At 49.7% G+C, this 27541-nt stretch overlaps 1 protein-coding gene across 10 annotated transcripts in view; it reads right to left on the bottom strand.

Moving 5' to 3' along the window:
* The window catches only part of MRTFA (myocardin related transcription factor A), a 160479-nt gene that overhangs the window by 9019 nt on the left and 123919 nt on the right, over positions 1-27541 (bottom strand). For 8 of the 10 annotated variants that reach the window (XM_032346174.1, XM_032346175.1, XM_032346178.1 and 5 more), the window contains 5 exons: positions 8772-8827; positions 6522-6597; positions 5484-5645; positions 1915-2090; positions 1314-1445 (listed from right to left, as the gene is read on the bottom strand). In XM_032346174.1, coding sequence (XP_032202065.1) covers positions 1314-1445; positions 1915-2090; positions 5484-5645; positions 6522-6597; positions 8772-8827 — 602 coding nt within the window. The other 2 variants (XM_032346181.1, XM_032346184.1) reach the window with 2 other exon arrangements.

Below are 27541 nucleotides of genomic sequence, written 5' to 3'. Positions count from 1 at the left end.
GCAAATGCCACTGTCATCATGGCCTGGAGCAAAGCGTGGACAGGATGAGGCAGCAGCAGCCGACTGGCGGGATCCTGCCCTCCGCAGCGGCAGCTCAGGGCCCTGGGGGGGCCGCGCCGCAGAGGCCAAGGCGTTACCCGGAACAGAGGAAGGGTCCACAATCTAGTCACACCAGTCTCTCAACCACGCAGTGCTCAAAGAAGGGCACCAGTTGTGTGACAAGGAGCAGAGCTGAGGAAGGATTCTGGGGGCAAACACTCGGACCTCGGTGGCCAACCATGAACACACCAGAGAGGCCGAGAGGGGCCGTGATGAAGGATGGCCTGGGCACCGGGACCCCAGTGCGGCTCACTGCCTCCTCTGGGACGGGGGAGCTACAAAACCTGAAGTTTCCTGCCAGCAGCAGGGCCTCAGGGCCTCACAGTATGGTGCAAACAGGGAAGGCCTGGGGGTGGGGGTGCCACCCAGAGGGGCACCAGGGAGCCCCACAAACACAGAGGCAGCAGCCCGAGGCCCCCGGGAGGGCTTGGCTCCAGCAAGGGAAGGGGAGCCAGGATGGCTCCTAGGCTTCGAGCAGCCACAGAAGAGGCGCACGGCTGGCTGGAGACCCCCAGCCGGGCTAGAGTCTGTGTTGGGGGCCAAGTCCCAGAGACCCTGGAGGCAGGCGGCGGGGGGCGGGGGGCCCTGGGCACTGGGCCTTGGTGCTGCTGCACTTAATTCACCTCAGTGCCCGACACAGTGTCCCCCCCACGAAGGTGGCCTCTCACGGGCTGGTGGTGAGCCCTGCCCCTCAGACGTGTTCTCTTAGACCTTGGAGGAGAATAAAAAATGCCCAGGGGCACCTGGCTGGCTCCGTCCCATCTTGGAGTTCAAAGTTCAAGCTCCACATTGGGTGCAGAGATTCCCCAAAATAAAATCTTTCAAAAAACAAAATGCCCGAAGTGGCCTTCCTGTGACCTCAGGCCCATCATGTCCCTTCCTGGTTGCGTCCCTCACAGAGCAGACTACGACCGCCACCCGGGGTCGGTGGACCAGAGGCGGTGGACCGGGGGTGGTTTCACGGGGGACAGTGGAGCAAGAGCCAGGAGGGCCCATCCAGATCCAGGCCCGCCGCGCCCAGTAAGCAGTGGCGTGTGACAGCCGCAGAGAGAGGAGAAACTCCCACATTCCCTCAGTGACCTTCGCCAGTCCCCGACCCGGGGGGACACATGCACCCCACTCCCTGCAGCTGTCCCCTGCACTGGGACAAAGTCACAGCAGGGCCTGGAAGGGCCCTGAAAGGGGAGGGAGGGCAGTCGGCTGGAGACCTGTACCTTAATGAGCGTCGGGGTGGCCTTGGCCGTGGGGGCTGCAGTTCCGTTGGTGAGGCTGGGAGGCAGAGGCGGCTGCTCTGCCAGGAAAAGTGTTTCTCCGGATTCCGGGCCCAATGGGAGTTGGGACACAACCTGACACAGGAGGAGGTGGCGTGGCCCCATCAGGCAGGATGGGGCCGCACGTGTCTCCCCCAGCACCGGCACTGCTGGCGGGGAAGCGGGGGGAGCAGGTGGTGCAAATGGTGGGCAAAGACCAGGGGAGGTGAGAGGAGCAGCCGGGGAGGGGGGCAGGGCAGAGGGAACGGGAACACGGAGACACAGAGGGCAGGGAACAGGTCACTGAACTGTATGAAGGAGAAGTGAGCAGGTCTGGGTGGTGCAGGCACAGGCCAGGGAGCCTCAGGGATCTCACTGGGAGGCAGCCCCAGGCAGGCGGGCTGACTAAGGCACAGGGCCCACTGCCAACAGCTCCAGGACCCAACAGCCGAGACAACACCCCGGAGTCCCCGCCCCACCTGGCCCAGGTGAGACCTCGCTCTGGGCAGCTCCAGCAAGTCTGGGCCCTCGGGGAGCAGGGAGAGCATCAGAGGGGCGAGCTCACCTGAGGAGGGGATACAGAGGTGGCACTGGGCAGTGGCTCGCTGGCTCGGGCTTCCAAAGGCGACGGCACGGAGCCCTGGGATTCATGGCTGGCAGGCTGCTCAGGGGATAAGGCGTCGCTGCTGTCCTCGTCGAAGGAAGAGCTGTCCGCTACTTTCGGGTAGTTCACCTGGCCCACTGAAAGCCAAAGCCGGCGTAAGACTCCTCCCCCAGCCAGGCCTGTCCCAGCAAGGTGCCTGCCGTGTCCGCCCCCACCTCCACTCCAGTGAGGCAGACAGGAGAAACCCCAGCAGCTGACCTGCTTGCTGGGTCCAAAAGAGCTCCAGGAAAGCCCCTCACGACCCAGAAACACAGGCAGGAGAGCGCTAGCTACCATGCTGTCCAAGTGCTGCCTCGTCTTTCACTCTACACTGTGTCCCATCCTCAGAGTCAAGTTCCACGCTCCCTCCCTGTAGCCTGTAACCTCCACCATCTCATCTAGATGCTTCCCTGCTGTTAAAGGCACTTCATGTCCATCCTATGGCGGCACAAACGCTCCTCTTCCCTCAGAGGCTCGTGGACCCGGCAGCGAAGGCTCAAAGGGACCAACAGCCCGAGCGCCCGGCTCCTCTCCAGGCTGCCTCAACCCCCTGAAAAGCAGGGACAGGCTAAGGGCCTCCAGGAAAAGGTACGCCTCCCCGGAGAGGTGGAACAGGGTTACTGGACTAGTGGGGCCTTCCTTTTAGTGGCCTGTGGCTCCTGGATATCGAAGGCCCGGCAGCGGCAGCCACCAGAAGGAAACCCATCCCGCTGGCTCCAAGTGCCCTGCCCTGCTGCACGGCCAGGGTCCTGGCTGGGGCCAGGCCAGGAGGGAGGAGCAGGACGGCCAGGGCCCTAGTGTGGACATCCCAGGTCACAAAAGGAAGGAAAGACAAGTAGGATATCTCAAAACATTACATCACAACCACCCGCACGCACTGCTGGGGTAAGAAGTTCTGCCTGGGGCCTGCTGTTCACACGGGAGGAGTGGAGGCGGGGGTCAAGGCCAAGGTTAGCTGTCTGAGGCGCCTGGGGAAATGCACAGCGGTGAGAAGACCGTGCATAGGGAACGAGAACAAACCAGGAACTCTCCCAGCAGACTCTTCCTCTCCAGAGCCACAACCCGAGGCTCTTCCCTCCCCTGGGACGAGGGAAGGACAAATCTGGGCTCGAACCTGCACTAGGCAGCAGTGGCAAGGGCGCCAGTCACACGCACTGCCAGGGCTGGCTCCCACACTCCCTCTCCTCCGTCCTGTCAGGGGCCGCGCACGCAGCGCCGTGACTGCTGTGTAGCCCAGGCCACTGACACATCTGGGTTCTCCCGGCACCTCGTCCTCCCAGCAAGATGTGCCGCCGGAGGTGCCACCGGGCCCTTTATACACGGCTCCCAGCAGGGGTGGTGGAATCTGGGACAGCGGGGCTCCTCCTCTGGCCTCTCCCCAGAGCGCAGTCCAGCCGGAGCCAGCGGCCGGCCAGTGGCCCAGCAGAGTCCATCTCCCTCCCTACTATGACCAGCTTCAGGCCAGGGGCAGGCTGCGAGAGACAGGGTCCCTGCCCTCTGATTTTGGTCCAGTCCCCTCTGCTCAAGGGAGACACAGACTCTGTGGAGATGCTCAGGGCAGACTTTTTGGAGAAGGGGCCTTGACGCGAATCTCCAGATCAGCTGGGGTGGCCTGGAGGCACGGGCGGTGGCGTGCTGTGGGCGGCTGTGGGGACCGCGCGGGTGAGACCGCGGGAGGTCGGCCTCTGCGAAGCCCCCCTCCTGCCCCCATCCTTACCAGGGCTTAGGACCGCCTCGGCCCCCTCCCCTTCTCCTCCTCCTCCTCAGACCTGGCCGAGTCTCTCCCCTCCCAGGACCCATCTGCTCCTCTGCCTCCTGCCTCTCAGCCACAAACCTGCACTTCTGCTGGCCTCAAACTCCTTCGCAGACACTGTCTCCCTCGTTCTTCCTGCCCCCTCCCTTCTTGAACAAACGGCCCGCATCTGCTGCCACCACCTACTCGCTCCCCAACCCGCAGGATCTGGCTTTGGCAGGCAAGTGCTCCTGTCCCTCAGGTCACTAAGGGTTAACAGCTGCTTACCGAACTAGCTTACACCCCCTCCTCAAACAAGCCCCGCTCTGCTGCACCTCTAGGCCACTGTCCACACAGTCCCCTCTGCCTGGAATGTGCTTCTGTACCTTCTCCACTGGGCAAGGTGGAGCCCACACGTGTCCTACCGTCTGCCCGACTTCTCCCGGCCTTCCCACCATACCCGTCTCTGAGAGAAGCCTGCACGGGCCAGGCTCGCACTGTACCTGACACACCATTACCCCCACGCCCTCACCACAGCGCCTGTCCCCTGGTCCGTAACGAACGAGACTGCTGACGGCAGCAGCCCTTCTGTGAGTCCCTCCAGACGCCCAGGACCTCCGGGCCCTTTATACCCATTATAGCCCGTGGGCCTGCAGCCTGTCCCGTGAGCCAGGTGACTCAGCTACTAGGTCACAGGACCGTGGCCTTCTCATTACACAGCGCTGGCATCTGACCAGGAGCCAGGCTCGGAAATCGCATGTTCCTACGACAGTCTTCTTGCATCAGACTGAATTCTTGGAGGGCAGCGTCATACCATGTTCATCTTTGTAAACTGCGTGACTTCACACAGGGCCTGGCGCCATGCCGACTCTCACAGTCTGGGTGGCTGAAGAGTCCAGAACTGACTTTGGCCTAAACACAGGCCCGACATTAGGGGCTGCTATGGAACTCAGTGAGGACCAGGGCAGGAGAACACGGAGACGTGGTGGGATGAACGCCGGGCGAAGCTGGGAGCGGCTATGGGCCCAACTGGCAGAGCGGCTGTCAGGGCACACTGGCTTCCTCCCACAGCGCAGAGGCCCGAGAAACCAAAGCCCCCTCTGACCCTGAGCTCACAGCCCAACTTGGCCTGCTCTGGGGTCTGTGGTCACCCCCCTGGTGCTCTGCCCAGAAGATCTAACTCCTTACACTGGAGGGAGCAGGTGAGCCTCATGGCGACCTCCCAGGGGCAGGAATGCACAGCCTTGCCCAGGTCCAGGTCTTAGAAGACATGCTTGTACTAACAATGACCAAAATCCTAAGGAATCAGGTCCGAACACCTACCTGTAGCACACAAGGCCCTGGCACGTTCTGGACTCTGCCCACCTCCCACCTCCTTCCAGCTCCGTGCCCAGGCTGCCCCTCGCCCTGAGAGGCTCCCCATCCCTGGAGCCCACAGTGGACTTGAATTCCAACTCATCCCGCAGCCCCAGTCCTGGCCGTCATCTCTCCCGAACCACCCCCCTGGCAGGGCCACGATGGGGACCCTCCTCTGTGTGCCCAGAGCAGTAGGGGATCCATCTGGCACAGCTATTGCCTCTGGCGTGGTCCTTGAGGCCGCTGGGACTGTCCCAAGCTAACACAACCTGCTTCTCAGGCTCTCACACTGTGCGCCTCAGTTCCCCAAGGTGAAGCAGGAGGTCAAGCAGCGAGAAGCCCAGAGCCCCTTCCTCCTGCATCCAGCCCGCACGTCCACTCAGGGTGCCTGGGGCCTCCTCACCAATGATGGCTTCTTTCAAGCTGGACTCCACAGGCAGAATGTTCTTCTCAACCAGCTCCATGGGGCCCGGCCTCTGTGCAATCTTCTCGTTGAGATCATCAGCCAGTCTGGCTCTCTTCAGCTTTAGCTGCTTGGCCTGGAGGGAAGGCTCGGCCGAGGTCTCTGCCCGTGGGAGAGAATGGAGTGCAGGAGGATGTAGGAACGGACCTGGCTCTACCCTGGGAACTCCAGAGCAGCTCTCCTTCCCTCTGGGGAAGGAGCAGAAGCCATCAGGATGCAGAGAGTGTCCCAGGCAGAGAAGAGCGGCCCAGCCTTAAGTTCTACAGAAGGGGCCCTGACTGCAGACAGAGCGTGGGCACAGCCAGTCAAGGTCACTGGGCACGGGGGCTACAGAGCGGAAAGCCAGCAGATGATGGAGCACTCCTCGCCCTCCCTCAAGCCTCCTTGGTTACGAAGGCAATTCAGTCCCTGCTCTGGGTCTCAGTGTCTCTGTCTACACGATGCAGGGCTCAGACTAAGGAAGTTCTCCTCCAGACTCAAAGCTGAGTCAAAACTAAAAACGACTGGATACGTTCACACTGCTTTCAGCAGCCGAAACAGTTCCTTCCTTAGAACGTGGACAGAAGTGTGCGCCTGGCCAGGCGGACACACCCAGGACGCGCTCACTCGGGTGTCGCAGGTGCTCACGTGAATGCCGAATGGATGTGAGAGTGAGGAAGTGGATGAACACAGAAAGGAACTGCATTTTCAGAAGATTCTGGAGAAAAGGCTTTCATACCAAGGGATGACAAGATCCAGGGCCACCACATGGCTAGAGTTGAGAAAGGGCAAGGCAACCCAAGAGAATGTGACTGTGCTGCTCTGGAAATCTGCAGAACCAGTGTGGCAACATGGCTCTGCTGTTCTACGGTGTAAAAGGCCTGGCTTATGCATTGTGCACAGAAATGGGAGCGGTAAGGAAGGGGGACAAAGAAATGTGGGGGATGCGTGGTGGAAGCAACAAGGGCATGGGGAGAAAGCAGTTCCAACCTCACATACCTTCCAAAATATGCATCCTGACCAGCTCCGATCTCTCCGGCCGGGAACGAATCTTCCGTTTCAGATAGTCCTCTGTCTACAGAAAAAACATACCAAGAGGATCTCAAATCCAGGATACAAGTTATGACATGGATCCTCTGTGGGCTCCCCCCGCCCCCCCATCTTAGCCTGGAGCTGCCAGGGTTCGGAGGCAAGGGGAGGTCTGGGGGCACTGTATCTACTCCCAGTGCACCTGCCTACCCACCCCTCTCCCGTCAAGACTATTCGTTTCTCTGAGGCTGAATTACTAAAGTGTTTCTTAAAAATCTACTACTTGTACTATCATAAAAGTAATACATGTTCATTAAGGAAAATGTAGAAAACTACACGGTAAAACAATAATAAAAAATTCAATCACTCACTGTATTTTGGGATATTTATTTCTAATCATTCTCCCATGCAGATGTCTCATTTTGCAGAGTTGTAATCATAGTGAACATAATTTTGTATCTTGTTCAAAAACTGTAACGTATGATATCATGAGCATTTTCCATTCATTCTGAATGGCTGCCCAACAGAATACTAATTCTGATACATGGTGTCATGGGTGTAGTTCCTCCAAGTCCAATGCCCTCATTTCTGCATTTCTGAGACGCCAGGCGAACTGAAGCATCCCCTGACCAGTCTCAGCGCCAGCCCACTGCTGGAACACCCAAGAGGCCCCAAGTCCGTCTGACTCCAGAGTCTGTGGCTCTTAACTACAGCACCAGAATTTTTCAAACCACAGGTCAAGACCACGAGTAGGTCAAAGCCAGCACAGAACAGCACAGGACAAGGTAGACTAGTGTTGAGCAGAAAATAACAAGCCAGAGCGCACTGCCTGTGGGAACAGTAAAGCCCGGGCGCTCGCCTGCTGCCTCGGAGCCCTGACCGGGCAGTGTGGAGCCCTGCAGGGGACAGCTTTGCGTCTGTCACTCTGCCCCACCTGCAAAGGGCACTGGGACTGCCACAGCAGCTGCAGAAGATGGCAGAACAGGAGTCGGACACCACAGGTCTTCCCAGGCATCAGAGGGAGCCGTGTTTTCTAAGCCACCCAACATTCTGAACTGTGGACAAGCTAGAATGCAGCACTAATTAAGAAAATTGAGTCTCAGCTTTGTCACTTACTAGCTGGACAACTGAGTTAACTTCTCCCAGGTGCAACTACGAAATGAAGAGAAGAGAACCTAATCCCTAAGAGCCCAAGTGAGCAGAACCAGGAGAACGATATCAATTGGCATGTGGAAGTAATCGGTAAGTAACAGCGGTTCGACCGAGCTTGTTAGCTCCTTGCCGACTCGCGAAGCAGGCCAGGTAACGGCACCAAGTCTTACAGCTGGGTCTGGGGCCTAGACGAGGCCCCCCGCCCCATATTCTCCACTCCTCCCAGTAACTACACCAGTGCAGCTTGTTACTGCTTTGGCTCCTGGTGTATGACCTCATTCTTCCCACTTACTCTAGGAATCATAATTTTCCTTAGAAATTTTAAAGAAATAAAATAAGAAAGACAGAAAAATGTCTCACAAGTAAGTATTTCAGTCTCTGCAAGAGCTGTGGGTCTTAGGGAGCCTGACCTGTATGGTCCTCTACTAGGGAGGTTCTCTTCCCTTGTCTTTTATGTAAAAGAAAAAAGTGAAGGGAGTGGAGGGGAAGCATGTCTGGCGACTTCCCCATCTCTGCCCACACTGGGCAGCAGAATATCCCCCTGAGGCCCCTGAGGGAACTGAAACCAAGGGGGGGCAAGGCAGCAGGCCAGGTGCTGTAGCAGGAACCGGGGCTCAAACTGGGGGCTCAGCTTCTGCATTCACTGCCTCCAGTGGACAGTGGCTACTCAGGGCACATGGAGACTGGTGAGGTTTCTTGCCCCTCAGAATGCCCTTCCTAGAGAGGCATAGGCACGGCAGCCGAGGATGTGGAAGACCAGTCCTCAGCAGGCTTTCCCACGGCTGGTGTTCGCACCCTGACATCTATAAAAGGGCGGGTGGGATGAAAGATGGGAACAGACCAGTGGTCTCCAAAGCAACAGAAGGGAGGACTAATGATACACCCTTAAATGCAGAAAAGGAGAAATCTTGATCCCGTATCTCTTCATGCTGTGCGACGGCGGGGGTGGGGACGGAACAGAAAAAGGCAACGCTTTGTGTCTGGAACTGAGGTGTGGGCTGGCTGGAAGGAACACACCAGCCATGGATGCACTGGGCTCTGCAGGCCCTCGGGGAAGAAAGGCCTTACCCTGGCCCTCTCCAAGCTCCTTCTCTGTTCATGAAACGCAGCTGGACTTTTCAAAGCTGTTGGGAAAAGAATCATAAAACAATTACTTTTATGAAGCATCATGTGTACAGCTATAATTTACACTGGAGAAAGCATCTTAATTCAAGTTAATTTTAGCAACACCAGATCTTATCAGCGGAAGTGAAGAAGAACATGGCACCTGAGTAAGCATGTATCTTTCACGGTTCAGCTACCCCCATTACAACAGTTTTGGTTAGTTCATTCCTAATGAGAACAGTCACTGCCTACGCTCGGGCTCTATAAAGTGCACAAATGGAATGCAACGTAAAAAAATATCCTGGACCCAATACTTGGCCATTAGCTGCATAATCCTTATTGACCAGTCAACCCTCCAAGAATTGCGCTGGGCCCCAGCTCACTCTGGTAAAGACAGGGACACAGACAGGACCACGGCTGTATTTTGGGTTCACCTTACTTTTTCGACCTAATTCGGAATCATGAAGTGACCAAACTTCCACCAGAAAGACCTACGTCTGCTTGGATGCCATTTCCTCCTTCACTTCAGCTAATATAACAGTGCTGCTAAAATTACCTTAAATTTCATCTCTGAGGGCTAAAAGAACTTCACAGTAAGTGTATGGCTGACCCCGGTGCACACAACCAGCAGCTGACAGGAAGGGCTCCCTACAGACCCTGAAGCCTACCGCTACACAGACCATAGCTCTTGAGGCAGCAAACCAGACCAAACCGGGACCAAATCTCAAATGCGGCACAATGAAGAGAGTTTTGTATCAAACACTTGGCTATAAAGACAAAGGATGAACTGGGACACCATGAGGGTGAGAGGGAAAAAGGCCTGACTCACTTCAAGTAGGGAACAAGAGCAATAAGAGAGAAATTTACAAGACAGTGGTCTGTTTCACTTCTGCTGCCCTAGAATTTCAGAACAGCTGTGAAACTGTGTGTGGAGGTGACTTCTGATAGGCTGCTGGCTGTGGTAGGAGCACAGGGGAGACGCTAAAAGTAGCAAAAGCACAGATATGACCTATCCTGCCTGGGCCTTTGTGCTTCCTCCCCCCATCCACTCCTGGGGGTTGGGCCTCAGCAACAACAGTCCCAGCAGAAAGATCTAAATGTCCCAGCACTCCTTATTTAACAAACATTTCTGAACTCTTAGGATGAAAAAGAATCATTTTAAAAGATGAGTTGAGAGCCCTCCCTGTCTTCTAACGGCAGGGGGAGCTCTAGATTTAACAAAAAGTCTCTTAAGAAAAACCAGCATGGCCGGCCTCCCTCCCCACCTACCACAGCATTCCAAGGCATTATCCAGGCTATCTCTGCCCTAAGCTGGGGAGGTCTTGGGCAATTCAGTGGGTAAGCAGACAGCTCCTGCACCTGCTTCTACTGGGTAAAGCTGGTTCACCTCTTAAAACCAGTCTCCAAAAGTCCTGACATGCCAGAATCTGGGGGTAGGGTGTGACGGACCACTGTCATGGAGCAAACAGTAAATACAAAGAATCAAAGTGAAAACTCAGTGCCGGCCCCAACCCACCCCCAGCTTCCTTTCTGCCTTATTCCCCTGCACCGCACTCATCACCACGGACACTCTTTAACTGGTTGATTGTCAGCCTCCCACAAGGACACACTCCATCAGGGCACGACTCTTTCCTTTGTTTCTGACAGAATCCCTGGTGCCTACGGAGCCCAGCACATAATTCATTCAGTGAACTAATTAATGAATATTCTGTAAGAAACGGTACAAGGTATATACTAGTGACAGCAAAGCAAGAAGGTTCTGTGGTAGAGCGCTACACCTTCTAAACTTTCACCTGAATGGCCAGAATTTGGGCTCTTATCTGGGTTCAAAACTTCACAGAAGTCCCAGATAGAAAAATCAAGGCAGGGGCGCCTGGGTGGCTCAGTGGGTTAAAGCCTCTGCCTTCAGCTCAGGTCATGATCCCAGGGTCTTGGGATCAAGCCCCGTAGGCTCTCTGCTCGGCAGGGGGCCTGCTTCTCTTCCTCTCTCTCTGCCTGCCTCTCTGCCTACTTGTGATCTCTCTGTCGAAAAAATAAATAAAATATTTAAAAAAAGAAAAGAAAAGAAAAATCAAGGCAACTGGGATGTCTTCCTGGGTTCTCCCAATCATTACTAGGGCGACACCGGGGACTGCGTTCTGGGTCTCATTTTCCTCTTCTGTAGAGTGAGAATCTGCCTGCCTCTCAGGACTCTTGGAAGAGCTGGATGGAAGCAGAGTGCTCGGAAGCAAGCAGAGCACAGAAAGATGAACGAGAAGCGCTGCTGTCATCGGATGCATCGGCATAGCTGAATCACAGGTTCGATTCCCACACACGCCTGCTAGTGTTGGTACCACAGCCACACACCTATCTAAAACCCCGGTTAGTGCAGCCACACACCTATCTAAAACCCTGGTTAGTCTGCTGCCCCAACAACCTACCTTGGCTATCCCAAGGGGTAAGGCACAAATCCAATTTCTGGAAAAACCACCCACAACGCATAGGATTTCTAGATGGAAGGGGAGTCCATCAAGGGTGATGCAGCATGAAGGGGGATAAGAGGCAGGAGAAGTGGCTGTTGCATATATGACTTCCTGTTTGGTAAGGGAATTTTCACGTAACAGCAAAGGAGAAATGAGTATTTATGGAGTGCTTACTTATGTGGTCGGCCTGTCCCAGATACTTTAAACACATTATCTGATTTAATACTCCTAATGATCCCATGTGGTAGGTAATACTCCACTTTCTAGATAAGGATACGCTCGTGGGGAGAGGAAAGGCCAGCGGGTGGCAGAGTTAGGATGACAACCTCACTCTACACACCGTCCAGTAGACTTCTTCCCACTCCTCTGCGCGGATTTCTTAACTTCAGAAAATAGAGGAGGAGGACTCTGTTGGATGGGGAGGCGAGGAGGCTTCAATTACGCGGACTGCGCGAGCGAGGGCTGAGTACCGGCAATGGGAAAGGTCAGCTTGACCACAGCACTGAGCACAACAGGTGTGAAGAGGGGTTCAAAGCGACCGCAGGCACAGAAAGCCACGGTTTGAAGCCTGGGGCTCCCTGTGGAGCTTCAGGGCAGCCTTCAGCACTGATGCTAGGAAACAAGTGGGAGGGGTAAGGAGAAACCAGAGGAATTTATCAGCTGCTCAGGGCCTGATCAAGAAAACCAGAAATCAGGACAAGAAAAGAATTCAAGACAGTCATTACCATTCCCACAAGACTATTTCACTTTTTAACATTATCAGCACACTGAATCCTCTTACCAACCCACAAGGATAGGACCCTTCTTATTTGATGTGGCGGAGCTAACAGCACAGTCACCTGCGCGGTCACTCACTGAGCGGCGGGCCCCAGCCCAGCTCTAGCTCTGTCCGCCTTCTCTTCTCTGGTCTCAACCTTCTGACACCTGTGCTGGTTCGTCCCAGTCCGTGAGCAGCCCATGCTCGCTCTGTGCTACTCTCTCCCTATTGTTAACTCTGCTCTGAGAACAGGTTCGGCAACTTCCAGAGCTATTTCCAACAGAAGAAGGGAGCTATTCCTCCTCCAGGTCGCTGTCAGGATTCCTGTAGGATGTTCCTTGGGCTCCCGTGGGGAGAGACTAGAGTTGGGGCAGCCAAGACACAGGGCTATAAAGGTAAGCCCTGGGCTTCCTGGGAGGAGTGAGTGGCAGTGTGTAGTCAAAATCACCTGGGGCTTCACAAGCCAAGTGCAACAAAGCAGAAAATAGTTTTTAAAGTTTAGGCCTCTGTTTGTGGAAAAACCCTAAAAGACTCAAAGTTAACCCATAAATGTGTGTCCGATGAGGAGGGCTACATTTGCCTCAGACCTCCATCTCCCTCCTCCTTGCTGTCTTAACAGCTTTGCCACAAGAGCCAGGATGTTACTCAGAAATTTCATTTCCCCAGAAACTCCTAGAAGGCAGTCTTTGAAAGAAGCCCCCAAAACCAATGCATACCGAAGAACTCCGCATGTGGCTTGTGACATGTTTGGGGTGAGGGCACTTCTTGACCCTTTACTCCCACCGTCTGGAAGCCGGTTCCACTGGGACCCTTCACTGCTTTGTGTGCTCAAAGGGAAGTGGGCAGCACGTACTGAAAGGAAAAATAACCAAGCTCCTCACGGAAATCAAATGTACAGAAGTGGCTAAGAGGTGTGACGTGCTTCATCACAGTTTCAGTTCTAGATGTGGGTCTCACCCCTGGCTGGCTATAACACCAATTTATATTCTGTTCCCTCTCTCCAATGCTCATTTTCTTTCTCTCCTTACATGTTTGCTGCCTTAATTAAATGAGGGCCTTGTGAACTAAAAAAAGAAAAACGGTTTAATTTTTCTTTAAAGATTTTATTTACTTGAGAGAGTGAGTGAGACAGAGAGCATGAGAGGGGAGAGAGTCAGAGGGAGAAGCAGACTCCCAGCTGAGCAGGGAGCCCAGTGTAGGACTCGATCCTGGGATTCCAGGATCATGACCCGAGCCAAAGGCAGCCGCTTAATCAAGTGAGCCACCCAGGTGCCCTAGTTTTAATTTTTTGAAAATTATACTGCCATCAGCTTCCAAGGGGAAGTTCAATGCCATGCTCAGTGTGTCCACTGAACTTTGTGACCTACAGTGCAGGAGCACAGAAATCGAGCAGTCCGGATTTAATCTAGCACTTACAGAGGGAGTATAAGGACCCTTAAAAACCAACCTATAGCATCAAATTAGGACATTAAACAACCTGAGATTTACTTAAACATGTAGGCAAGGGAAAATCTTCTGAGATCCACAAAACAGTTCCGGGAACAGCTCTGTTCTTTCCTCCCATGTCAGCAAGGAAAGACAGCAGTTAGCCATCAAGACTCATTTCCTCATGATCATTAGGGAGTATTTACTAAGTGCCTGTGTCAGAATGTCGCTTTATTAGGTGCTGGCATAATAAAAATGATGGTTCCCATCCTCGATAAGATACTTTTGCCAGAAGCTCACCACCAAGTCTACACTCACAGGAACTCAAGAAGCCTATGAACACCGTATAGCTAATAGCAGTCAATGGAGTGCCACGGTCTGAGGAGACCTTCCTTCAGGAAAGCCTGCTGGATTTCTTTTGCCACTATAGAAGCAGCAGGCAAACACACATTGGATACGTAAGTTGGGGGCTTGGGCAGGGGGTGGGGTGCAGGAGATAAATGCGTTTAATAACCCGGGAAGGAAATTAAAAATACAGTCACTCATCCACCCATCCAATAAACAATTCTGAAGTATTATGCTAGTCACTGAGAGTAAGGATAAACAGAATAGGGTCCCAGCCCTCAAGGTAGTTCATGGTCTGGTTAGAGAAAAAGACAAATAATTACAACACAAGATGGAAAGTTGTGTTTACAACTACAGAGGTAATTTAAAGTGCCACATAGTGGGTGCCTGGGTGGCTCAGTGTGTTGAAGCCTCTGACTTGGGTTTGGGTCGTGGTCCCGGGGTCCAGGGATTGAGCCCTGCATTGTGCTCTCTGCTCAGCGGGGAGCCTGCTTCCCTCTCTCTCTGCCTGCCTCTCTGCCTGCTTGTGATCTCTCTCTGTCAAATAAATACATAAAATCTTTTAATAAATAAATAAATAAATAAATAAAGTGCCACATAGGACAGAAGAGGCAAAATTCAGCCCAAGGCGAGAGTGTATGAACTGTCCAGGTAGATCTCACAGAGATGTTGTACCCAAACAAACAAAACAGAAACAACACAGATAACGGAAGTTGGTGATGGAGGGGAGCACCTGGGTAGCTCAGTGGGCTAAAGCCTCTGCCTTCGGCTCGGGTCATGATCCCAGGGTCCTGAGATCGAGCCCCACATCAGGCTCTCTGCTTAGCAGGAAGCCTGGTTCCTCCTCTCTCTCTGCCTGCCTCTCTGCCTACTTGTGATCTCCGTCTGTCAAATAAATAAATAAAATCTAAAAAAAAAAAAAAAAGCGAGTGGGGAGGTCATCTGAGGCTAAAGAACACCCAAGAGCAGGAAGATAGAAAGGAGCACACCAAGTTCAAGGGGCTACAAGTAGTTTGATATGGTGGGACCAAGGAGGACGTCATGTGGCGACAATGAGTTTGGAGAGGAGGACAGCCCAGCGCACAAAGACCCTCATGTGCTACTGCAGGGACTTCTGCATCTGGGAAGATGGAACAGACATACTGTTCTCTACTCCTCCCACTAAGTACAACTAAAAACTCCAGATGCTATATATAAAACAAACATAAGTAGGGGTGCCTGTCTGGCTCAGTGAAGGAGCATGTGACTCTTGATCTTGGGGTTGTGAGTTCAAGCCCCATATAGGGGGTAGAGTTTATTTAATTAAAAAAAATAACAATAAAACAAACCAACCTAAGTAGGTTTTGAAAGGTGAAGAGAAGAAGGCAAACTGGCTAGAGACCTTGGGACCCGAAGAACGATGCAGTGGTGAGTTCCCTGGGTTTCCTCTTTATCTCATACATCCCAGACTTGGAGCTGAAGAAACCAACAATCTGGAAACGCCAATGGAGGCAGACGAAAAAGCCGCAACAAAACCTACTCTCACTGCCCAAAGGACCAGAAAAAAAGGCAAACTCACCAAACAAAACTTTTAGACAATAATCGTTCTATTCCAGACAGACACCACAACAAACACCTCATCTGCCACCAGGAGTCTAGATTCCCCCGCCTTGCAAGGCTATTATAATATAGCTCTCCAACTCCCTGCCCAAAGGTGTCAAAGAAGGCCAAGTATGAAGCTGGGGCTTTCATTCTCACCAGCCAGTAACAAATACCCTCCCCACACCCCAAGGAATAAGTGGAGACCAAACAGGGAGCCTGGACTTATAACCCACCTAGGAGAAATAAGACACCTCTCCCCTCCCTGCTGTCAGGGAAGGGCTGAAGAGACAGGACTTTCACCGTGGCTCAGGGATAACAAGGTCACCTGTACTCATTAAAAAAGAAAAAGAAAAAAAAAATCTAACATCATATCATCCAAGCCCTGGATGAAGAAGAAAAAAGGTGGGTTGAAAAGTACTTAAAGAAATAAATGCTAAAAACTCCCCAAATGTGGCAAGAGACCTAAGTCTATAGGTTCAAAGGATGAGCAACCTGGAAGAGAGAAACCCAAAGAAATTCATGCCAGGATACATCACAATTAAACTTTTGAAAATGAAAAACTTGAAAGCAACCAGAGGGAAAACAATTTGAATGACAGCAAATTTCTCATCAGAAACCAAGGGTGCCAGCAGAAAGTGGCATGATATTTTTCAAGTGCTATTAAGAATTGTATCTAGGGGTACCTGGGTGGCTCTGTTGGTTAAGTAACTGCCTTCAGCTCAGGTCATGATCCTGGAGTCCCGGAATCAATTCCCGCATCGGGCTCCCAGCTCTATGGGGAGTCTGCTTCTCCCTCTGACCTTCTCACTCATGCTCTCTCTCACTGTCTCTTTCTCAAATAAATAAATAAATAAATATTTAAAAAAAAAAAAAAAAAGAAAGAAAGAAAAAAGAATTGTATCCAGAGTTGGGTGCCTGGGTGGCTCAGTGGGTTTAAAGCCTCTGCCTTCATGGCGATTCACGGACCTGTACCCCTGGGGATAAAAATATATGTTTATAAAAAATTAAAAAAAAAAAAAAAAAAAGCCTCTGCCTTCAGCTCAGGTCATGATCCCAGGGTCCTAGGATCAAGTCCCACATCAGGCTTTCTGCTTGGCGGGGAGCCTGCTTCCTCCTCTCTCTCTCTCTGCCTGCCTCTCTGCCTACTTGTGATCTCTGTCAAATAAATAAATACAAACTTAAAAAAAAAAAAAAGAACTGTATCCAGAGATCTGTATGTGGCCACCACATTAACCAAGGGAGTGACAAAAACAGACCTGCATGGAGGGTGGGTGGGGGGTACTTCTTACTTGATGTTTTATTTTTAAAATATGTATATTTTTGTATTATCTATGCTGACCTTAGACAACTTTATTTGAATAGACTTAAAATTTTTTCTACAGCAATTTTGGATTAATATATTTTTAAAAGATTTTATTTATTTGACAGAAATCACAAGTAGGCAGAGAGGTGGGTGGCGGTGGTGAGGGGGGAAGCAGGCTCCCTGCTGGGCAGAGATCCTGATGCGAGGCTCAATCCCAGGACCCTGAGACCACGACCTGAGCTGAAGGCAGAGGCTTAACCCACTGAGCTACACAGGCACCTCTTACTTGATTTATATGAAAAAATAAAATAAGCAGAAACACAGCTGGTAATTGGTACACACTCATTCCACCCCCCATGTCTACATGCTCCCCTTCCTTGTATCCCTTTAATTCTGAATCTATGAAACTTACAAATACACCGAGAGAACAGTGAACAGCCATGTAACTATGACCTAGATCCACCAGCTATCTTTTAGCCAGATTTGTTTTCTCTCTCCAGCATACACGCACAAGCATATACACACACGATTTTTGTTTATAGAATTACTTGAAAGTTGCAGATACCGAGACATTTCATCCCCAAATTCCTTAATGTGCATTTCCTGAGAATAAGGATATTCTCCTATAGAACAAAAATACCTTTATCATTCTCAAGAAAATTAAGACTGATTCAATAATATAATCTAATTTACAGTCCATATTTGAATTTCCTCAGTTGCCCCCCCAAAATGTTTTTTATAATCTTTTAGATTTCCCCCCAATCTAGGATTTAGTTGAGAACATGCACCTTATTTGGTTGTTCTTCAGTCACAATCTAGAATAGTACGTCTTTGCCTTTTTTCGGTTTTTGTGACACTAACCTGAGTATCTAAGCCATCTGTCTTGCAGAATGTCCTATATTCTGAATTTGTTTCTCATGATTAGATTTAGGTTAAAAATTTTTGGCAAGGAGACTCCAGGTGATGTGTAACTCTTGGTTTAGAAAACACTTATACCATGTTGCCCAACCACTGATGGTGCTAGAAGTTCGAAAGGTGACAGGAGATGTCTCCATCTTAAAAGTAGCACTTCCTCCTTTGTAGTTAATGTCATTTGTGGCCATGTGAAAATCCTGTTCCCTGACCATCAGTTACCTCATTGTTTCAGCATCTACTGAGGACCCCCGCCTGAAATCAATTATGACACTGGGAATGGCAAAATAGTAAGACCTGCATCTTTTCAAGATCGTGTAGTAGTGATCAAGAGGACATTGGGAAGAATCAAGTGGAATGACTGGGTGAAAGGTTATGCCATTAACCCTCTCAGACTACAGGAGGAGCAAGCTTGGGATAGGGTGGGAAACTGTTCAGTTAGGGGCATGCTGGTACAAGTTGATCATGAGACATCCTACCAAGAGATGTGCAAGTGTGTGCATGTGTGTACACATGTGTGTGTGTGTGTATGTGATATCATTCAAAGATTATCTGATAGGTTATGTAGAAACAGAAGAAAATCCTTGCCAGTGCTGAATCTTAAGAGAATCCCAGAATTTAAGTGATTCAGTTCATCACTAATGATGAAGAGAGCCCAGCAAAGGAAACAGAGGTGGCTCTCTGAGGCAGAAGAGAGCTACGCAAAGCTGCTCTCAGGAGTCAGCCTCAAGAACAAGAGTAGGGGGACACCTGGGTGACTCAGTTGGTTGGACGACTGCCTTCGGCTTGGGTCATGATCCCGGAGTCCCAGGATCGAGTCCCGCATAGGGCTCCCAGCTCCCAGCTGGGGAGTCTGCTTCTTCCTCTGACCTTCTCCTTGCTCATGCTCTCTCTCACTGTCTCTCTCTCTAATAAATAAAATCTTTAAAAAACAAAAAAAAAGAACGAGAGTAGGAGAAGAGAGACAGCAGCAGTGGGCAGGATAGACAAAGTAAGGCTTACACAGTGTCCACAGGATTACTGACACTTAGGAAGTGGCCGCTGGTCTCGGAGCCAGGCCAGCAGGCTGCTGGGGCACACAATGCACCAGGTGGAGAAGAGGTGAGGAAGTAGGGTCCAGAGGTTTATGTCTCCTAAGAGGTTAGGATGTGCTAACAGTTAATTACTCATTCTCCCAAGAAATATTTACTGAGAGCCCATGCGTCAGACTCTGTTTCGGTGCTAGGACAGCCATGTTCTCCTCAGCCTACATGCTAGTGAAGGACACAGAGAACAAATGAACATCGAACACTGGCAGGAGGTGCTATGGGCCACGAAGAAATATAAAGGAGGAGTTGAGAGAGAGAGAGTCCTTCTGTGGGGGCAGGAGCAGTTCTCCCTCTGGAAGGTCAGGAGATGCTCTGGAGCACCCTCTGAACAGAGCCCAGAGGAAGGAGGGAGCCCCACAGGCATCCGTGGAGGAGCCTCCAGGCAAGGAGAGCAAAGGCCCCAGGTGGGAGCCGGCCTGGGCGACAGAGGACGTCAGGCCAGGGCAGCAGAGCAGAGTGAACAGGAGCGGCAGGAGATACCGAGGGAAGGCCGAGAGGGGCGACCCCCGGGCCTTTGTAGGACTTCGGGCTTGATTCTGTCTTCAAGTGCTACTAGAGGAAATGACGCGGGGAGAAGAAATAAAGGAGGACTGTGTCTGCCAACCTAGGAATGGACACAAAGGCTCCCGAGAGCAACACAGAGTTGCTGCAAACGGCCTCCCGTTCTCCCTGATGTTTGTACAGGATGTTGGGAATGATCTTCCTTGAGCTTCTTGGAACTTATTATTTTCCACAATTCATACTGGAGACCTGACTTGCCTGAGATCACATCCCAATCAACTACAGAATGGAGATTAGACTTTGGTTCTTCTGATTCCAAAATTTGTATCTTTTTACTTGTCTCTATTTCAGCACAACAGAGGCAGGAGGAGGGGAGGGGGACCGGGACACAAAGATCATCTCTGGTCACGTTTCTAGGCCCCTGGCCCCAAAATGTGATAATTACAAAACAAAACAAAAACACACAAAGAAACAAAAACCTCGGTGATTTTAATCTGACCTTTTGCATTCTGCTTTCATCTCCCAGCCAGTCCTCTAAGAGATGCCGCCTTATCCTTTTCTCTAATACTGGCAATGGGACAGAGGGAGGACTTCAAATAGAACCTCAAAAAATGTCCAAGTGGACACACATTCTGCCATTCCTGTTCCCTCCAGACCTCCCTGAAGGGGCCAACATAGCAGAAGGGGTCTCTATATAAACAAACTCTTTCCAAAGTTAATGGAGCCTTTTGTCCCATCCCTTGGCCTAGCACTAGTCTGTCACACTGCTTCAGGCATTTTGCTAACTTGGTCAAGGGACCACTGACATGGTACGGGGTCCCCAGCCCTGGAGACAAGGGACTCACAAGCTGTCCAAACTGGGTCATTCCATAAGCAGCAGCCTCACAGGTCCTAGAAATTTGTCATCACTCTTGAATCACACAGACAAGCTATCCTCTACTTGAGAATTAGTGCGAGAAGACAGTAACAGTGATCTATGCTGCCACTAAAAATGAAAAGGGAAAAGATCAGCAGCCTTTGGTCCAGTGTCCCTCTGGGTGCAGCTGGAGAGTCACTGGCATTAGCTTGACTCTGGAGTGCAAGACTCTCTCTGGGATGCAGATTCCTGGGCTTCAAGACTTTTACTCATTAAGTTCTTTGAGGATTCCGGTGCCACTAAAATTCCAAACCCACTGTTTCCCTAAGTCCAAAAGGCAGAGGAAAGGTGTCAGCACAGATGAGAAAGGATTTTCATTTGCTCACTCTCCAACACCAGGGGCTAAGTGACCATAAAGTATACCTAGTAAGGACTTGATAAATCCTCTTTCAACAGCTTAGTTCCAAATTTCAGCTCTACTAGCTATGTAGGTGCCCACAAATCTCCTGAGCCCTTTTCAGGTTCACCGCTCTGGGTTGCAAAGCATGCATTTTTAAGAGTCAAAGGATCAGGTCTTTTTGCAACTCCCCTCCCACCCCAGGGAGGGCCCAGTACCCACTGTTTGCCTCTGGAGCCCGGCGAGCACACTCCATAGAAGGCAGCTACAGAAAGGAAGTGTGAGGAGCCCAGAGGACTACTGGAATCTGGGGAGGGTCCCTTACACACCTGAGTGATGAAAGCACAGAGGTCAGCCATGCCACTGGTGAGTGAGGGTTTCCACCACCTTTATGTGTGATCAGAATCTAAGGGCTCTGTATCTGGGCAGAGCAGGGCCTCCTGACCTGGGGCACACTGTACTGCCGCAGAACATCTGTGAAGCCCCACAACTGTGCTGAACCTCGGAAACCCACGCAACTGTGCGGCGAAGGGACAATGTAAGATTGTCTAAGGAGCATCAGTGGCATCAGAGAAAATCAAGCAGCTCTGATCTAACTAAAGGTTATTATGACAGAAATGGAAAGACGCCCCTGGCCTTCAAACAGCAGGCAGAAAGGGACAGCAACTTGGAAGCGATTTTAGTGCTCCTCTCACCACCCACTACCAGCTTTCACCTTACCTCACTAACTGTGGGTCCTGATCTGATGCTGTTTTCAACTTTCACTACTGAAACTGTGGGGGGTGGGGAGGGGGAGTACAGCAGGCTATCACCATAAAATTCCTGTCATTTAGAACCATTAGTCTTGGGGCACCTGGGTGGCTCTGTGGGTAAAGCCTCTGCCTTCGGCTCAGGTCATGATCTCAGGGTCCTGGGATCGAGCCCCTCTCTGCTCAGCAGGGAGCCTGATTCCCCCTCTCCCTCTGCCCGCCTCTCTGCCTGCTTGTGATCTCTGTCTGTCAAATAAATAAATAAAATCTTAAAAAAAAAAAACACAACAAACATTAGTCTGTGACTTTCAGGAGTTAGCATGGACTTTGGAGAAGGGAGACAGGACTGGCTCTGCTTCTGTCTTTCAGTGGTGGTCACATGGCCCCTCTGAGCCTCAATGGCCTCACCTACAATATGGCAATTGTACGAACCACTGCGCCGATGGCCGTTGGTACTAATAAAGTGAAAGTGCTTTGCCAGCTGCTAGAGGCTCTGTTAAACCTGAGGCACTGTTACTGGTTCAGCTTTTCTCTGGTCCATCCTCCTGCAGGAAACAGCATGCATGTGGAATCCAATGCTGACAGCTAACTGGGCCGGACTTCCAACTTCTGTCTCAGCTGTCATACCAAAATGCCTACGGTATTATCCGGCAACAAAGACACTAACTGAAGAGTTGTGTCGACAGTTCCGGGGGCTGGCCGTGACAAGAGAAACCAGAACTAAATCCATGTGAATTGAAGAAAGAGCTGGATGGTGGCATGTGTGCAAGCGAGAATCCAAACAGTCAGAAAAAGTGCTGCGTGCACATCCTGTTTTGGTTCTCAGACTTGCCACCACCCCTGTTTTGGCACCGGGGCTGTCACCGCCACCCAAACCAGCAGGAAAGCCAGCAACCAAGAATCAATGTAAAAGAGGAGACTCGGGATGCTGAATCTTTTCCTTCCCAGAAACGCAAGCTGTTCCAGAGTGTCACAACCTTGAACCCAGTGAGAGAGACTCAGACTAGGGAAAGAAGGTCAGTGTGCGATCTTCGATGGCATGCGTATCAGCAGGTTCACTGAATTCCAAAAGGTTAAAATATGAGGGGCTAAAGATGGTTAACTTGGTCTTCGGAGTTTACCTTTGACATCTACGGCGAGCACGTTCATACCCAGCTCTCCCATCACAGTCTAGCCTAACGCTCTGGATCAGTCAGTTATCCGCCCCGCCAACACTCCCCGCTCCCCGGGTGAAGCACACATGCCCCCAAAAGCGACTGCCTCTTACCGAGTCCCATTATCAACAGGCTTAAGTCATCTGTGTAGATAAAAACTCCAAATCACTTTTGCCCTTCTAGAGATCGCATCCCAGTGGGCCCCAGTGGGGGCTATGAGGACTCCCCACCCCCACCTCGCCTATGTGATTCTTTAAGTCTGTAATGGTGCAGGTGAAATCTGTGAGTAGTTTCAACAAGCAACTTTATAAACTCCCTCACTCCCTTTACTACCTTGAAAAGAAGTTGGTCTTGGATATCTCAGGTACTTTGAGAATTATTATTATTTTTAAAGATTTTTAAAATTAATTTATTTGAGAGAGAGAGAGCAAGCAGAGGGAGGAGCACCGGGAAAGGGACAAGAAGACTGCTGTGAGCACAGAGCTGGAGGCAGGGCTCAGTCCCATGACCCCAAGATCATGACCTGAGCCAAAATCAGGAGTCAGACTCCCAACCAACCGAGCCACCCAGGTGTCCCCACTTCAAGAACTATTAAATAAAACTGAATACCTACTGAACTTTTTAGATATTAAATTTTATCAAGAACTCTTACCAAGAAGACTTTTGATGGCCTGTTCAACAGGGCTCCCTGTTGGATTCTTCTTCTTCTTCTTCTTCTTTTTAAAAGTTTTATTTATTTATTTGGCAGAGAGATAGCACAAGTAAGCAGAGCAGGAGGCAGAGGGAGACAGAAAAGCAGGCTCTCCACCAAGCAGGGAGCCGGATGTTGGGCCTGATCCCAGGACCCTGGGGTTATGCCCTGAGCCAAAGGCAGACGCCTAACCAACTGAGCCACCCAGGCACACCTCCCCCTCTTTTTTTGGATTCTTCTTTAAATTCAACAATGAATATGCTGAGAACATGAATATACAACTCACTCCAGAGTCCTATTTTGGGATTTGTTACCAACTGGTCAAGGAGGATGTATGGTGCTAGTCACTGACCACTGAGTGAATATACCTTATGATAGCAGGGAAGAGGTCGCAGTATCTATCAGAAATGAAACATATAACACCCCTGAGTGACACGATCAGCTGATCTCCTGAGATGAAAGAGAGTACTCCTGAGTCCACATGCCTGACACAATTTTCTCTGGGCTTCAGATCTAGGGTCAGGTTAGCCCCAATCCTAGGACACACAATTTACAATGGTATTTCTCAAATGCCATGTCACCTTGGTATTCAATTACAGAGAAAGGGTCACATTTCTGGGCTAAAGAAACATCATCTCAATTAGGCAGGGTTCTCTGCATCTTAAAAAAAAAAAAAAACAACTATATTGTACACCCGAAACTAATATGTTGTTAATTATATATCATTTTTTTAAAAGATTTTATTTATTTGTTAGAGAGAGAGAGAATGGCAGGCAGAGGGAGAAGCAGACTCCCTGCTGAGCAAGGAGCCCAATGTGGAACTCGATCCCAGAGCCCTGGGATCATGACCTGAGCCGAAGGCAGATGCTTAACTGAGTCACCCAGGCATCCCTAAAATCTTATTTTTAAAATATTTAAGTCATCTCCACACCCAGCATGGGGCTTAAACTCACAATCCTGAGATCAAGAGTCACACACTCTTCTGACTGAGCCAGCCAGGTGCCCTAATTTTACCTCAACTTTACAAAGGAAACAGGTGACTAGCTCTCTCATACAAAGATATCAATGATCCAAAGGAGCCAGATGGACCACAGGAACATTTGTGAGGGTCAGCATCTAGAAGCATGAGCCTGAGGGCATGACCTGGACCAGAGGCAGCAGGCAAACTGTGGGGGTTAGGGGACGCCTCTTCTGGGCTCCTACCAGAAGGGGACGCAGGCCACAGAGACTACCAAAGAGCTTCTAGCAAATCCCAAGTGGACTGGAGCAAATGGGAAATGATGGAAGCCGGGGTGAGGATCTGCTCTCACCCCAGCCCCCACCTAGACCGAGTAGCCGCTGGGACTAGCCTTGAACACTGTAACACTCTGCTTTAAACTAGACAAATGACATTTCCTTGAAGCCAATGCTTTTGTCATCCTAAATTTAAGTTTTAAAAGAAAAGAGCAATTCAGTCTCAAACCAGACCCTCATCTGCCCTGGAATCACCACCGTATCCCCATGGGTGAACATTTCTGTCTCTTGGCAAGTTGCCCAGAAATTTAAAAAAACATTTCCAACCCAGACACATAATTGTTTTGTTTAAGAGAGGTTAAAGAAGAAACATCCACTGCCACGAGAGCTTAAGCTAATAAAATCATAGTCCTGCTAATATAGGACCAAAATAGGAACAATCCTTAACAAAATAGTAATAGTCTTAACAGAACACTATGTTATCCAGTGGTTCTTTGATTCAACAATTTTCAGCAACTGTTTTTTAATCTGTGGGTAGGAAGAAAAATGGAGGATTTATTGAAAAATAGTTCCTATTCCCAAACACTGGTTTTGAGAGAAATTAATGAGATATATGTGTGGGGGGCATAGATCCAAGCTAATGCTCCTCTCATTCTTTTTTTTTTTTAAATAAAGAATTTATTTGAGACAGAGAAGGAGCGAGAACATGAACAAATGATGAGGGGCAGAGAGAGAGGAAGAGCGAGAAGCAGACCCCCAGCTAAGCAGGGAGCCCGATGCTGGACTCAATCCCAGGACCCTGGGATCATGACCTGAGCTGAAGGCAGATACTTAACTGACTCAGCCACCCGGGTGTCACAAATCCTCCCATTCTTAACTGAGAATAACACTGCCTATATTTCAAAAGCATGAACACCTCATTTATTTCCAAACTAACTTTGTGGGGTAGGTGAGAAGGCTTATTTCCTTTTTATAAAAAGTAGAAGTTGAGTTCAGAAGTTAATAGGGTTGCCCAAACTCACCTTGTTCCTAAGTGGCAAAATAAGGTCTAAAACTTCACTAATATAATAGCTACAGTCACATCTGACTATTTAAATTAATTAAAATTAAATTAAATTAAATTGTAAATTCTGCTCTTCAGTTAAGCTAGCCACATTTCAAGTGCTCAAACAGCTCGTATGGCTAGTGGCTAGTGTTATAGAATATTTCTATTGTTGCTAAAAGTGCTATTGGATGGGACTGATCTTATGGCTGGTTCTTTTATTTGTTTTAATTTTTATTTTATCTTATTTTGCAGGGTGGGGGGGTGCACAGACAGAGGGAGAGGGAGAGAGAAAATCTTAAGCAGACTCCACAGCCAGTGTGGAGCCTGATGCGGGACTTGATCTCACAACCCTGAGATCATGACCTGAGCCGAAAGTAAGAGTCAGATGTTTGGCGTGTCTGCCTTCAACTCAGGTCATGATCCCAGGGTCCTGGGATCTAACCCTGCATAGGGAATCCCTGCTCAGCAGGGAGTCTGCTTCTCCCTCTCCCTCTGCCCCTCCCCTGGCTCATGCTTGCTCTGTCAAATAAATAAAATCTTTTTTATTTATTTTTTTTTAAAAGATTTTATTTATTTATTTGACAGAGAGAGATTACAAGTAGGCAGAGAGGCAGGCAGAGAGAGAGAGGAGAAAGCAGGCTCCCTGCTGAGCAGAGAGCCTGATGCGGGACTTGATCCCAGGACCCTGAGATCATGACCTGAGCCGAAGGCAGCGGCTTAACCCACTGAGCCACCTAGGCGCCCCAAATAAATAAAATCTTAAAAAAAAAAAAAAAAGTCAGATGCTTAACTGATTGAACCACCAGGCGCCCCTGTTTGTTTTTAGATTTTAAAGATTTTATTTTTTTTAATTTAAATTTAAAAAATTTTTCATAAACATATATTATTAGCCCCAGGGGTACAGGTCTGTGAATCGCCAGGTTTACACACTTCACAACACTCACCATAGCACATAACCTCCCCAAAAGATTTCATTTTTAAGTAATCTCTACACCCAATGTGGGGCTCAAACTCACAACTGGGAGAAGAGTTGTGCACTCCACCAACCAAGCCAGTCAGGCAGCCCCATGGCTAGTTCTTTTGAATTCTAGTAATGGGGGAAAAGATCCCATGCTATGTCTCCAAGTCACTAGATGACAAAACTAAATTGTAGCCTCCTCATTACAAGAAACTCTGGGGCTTCAGGAAGTTGGTTTATCCTTGCAGGGGTTACAAAAACAAAAATCAGGCTTGTTTTATTTATTTATTTATTTATTTATTTATTTATTTATTTATTTTAAAGATTTTATTTATTTGACAGAGAGAGAGATCACAAGTAGGCAGAGAGGCAGGCAGAGGCAGAGGGGGAAGCAGGCGCTGAGCAGAGAGCCTGATGTGGGACTCGATCCCAGGACCCTGAGATCATGACCCAAATCAAAGGCAAAGGCCCAACCCACTGAGCCACCAGGCACTCCCAAATTTCGGGTTTTTGTTTTTGTTTTTTTAAGATTTTATTTATTTATGTGACAGAAATCATAAGAGAGGCAGGCAGAGAGCGAGGGGGAAGCAGGTTCCCTGTAAGCAAGCATCCCAGGACCCTGAGACCATGACCTAAGCCAAAGGCAGAGGCTTAACTGAGCCACCCAAGCACCCCACAAAAATCAGTTTTAAAAGAGCTTTACAAAAATGGATTTGATCCACATATAAGGAAAGAGAATATGCAAACTCAGTTTGTACATTTGGTGAAGAATAATAGAAGTACTAATTCCTAAGTTACAAATAAAAATATTAAGAAGAAATTTAGCTTCAGAAGGTAAAAGATCATAGTGCTCAATCCTAATACTTTAAGCCATTAAATAACCTCTTGTCAGAGTTTAAAAGAAATTTCTTTTTGGTGCAGAGATTGCTATAATCAGATGAACAGGAGGTTTCCAGCTAACCGTGGGGCCCTATGACATGACAGATTAGCCATGAGTGCTACAACTGGGCACACTGTCTCTACATAGATCACTGAGCTAACACGGACAGCTGAAACGTGACAAAGGAAGGGATCAGACTGCAGAATTAAGGGTTAGGAAGTCAAGATACAGCCAAGTTTATTGAAAATACAGAGTGGTGGGGATTCATTACATAAAGCCATTCTTTACAGATTCAATCTGAGATATGCAGCACCTATCTGCACACCCACAAGCTAGTCAAAACTAGCTGACCAAATGGTTCACTTTTTCACCTAGCAACCCATGTGAGTACCTCTCA

Source organism: Mustela erminea, chromosome 6, assembly GCF_009829155.1.
Source record: "Mustela erminea isolate mMusErm1 chromosome 6, mMusErm1.Pri, whole genome shotgun sequence".
In the NCBI taxonomy this organism is placed as follows: domain Eukaryota; kingdom Metazoa; phylum Chordata; class Mammalia; order Carnivora; family Mustelidae; genus Mustela; species Mustela erminea.
This window is presented reverse-complemented; position numbering and strand designations above follow the sequence as displayed.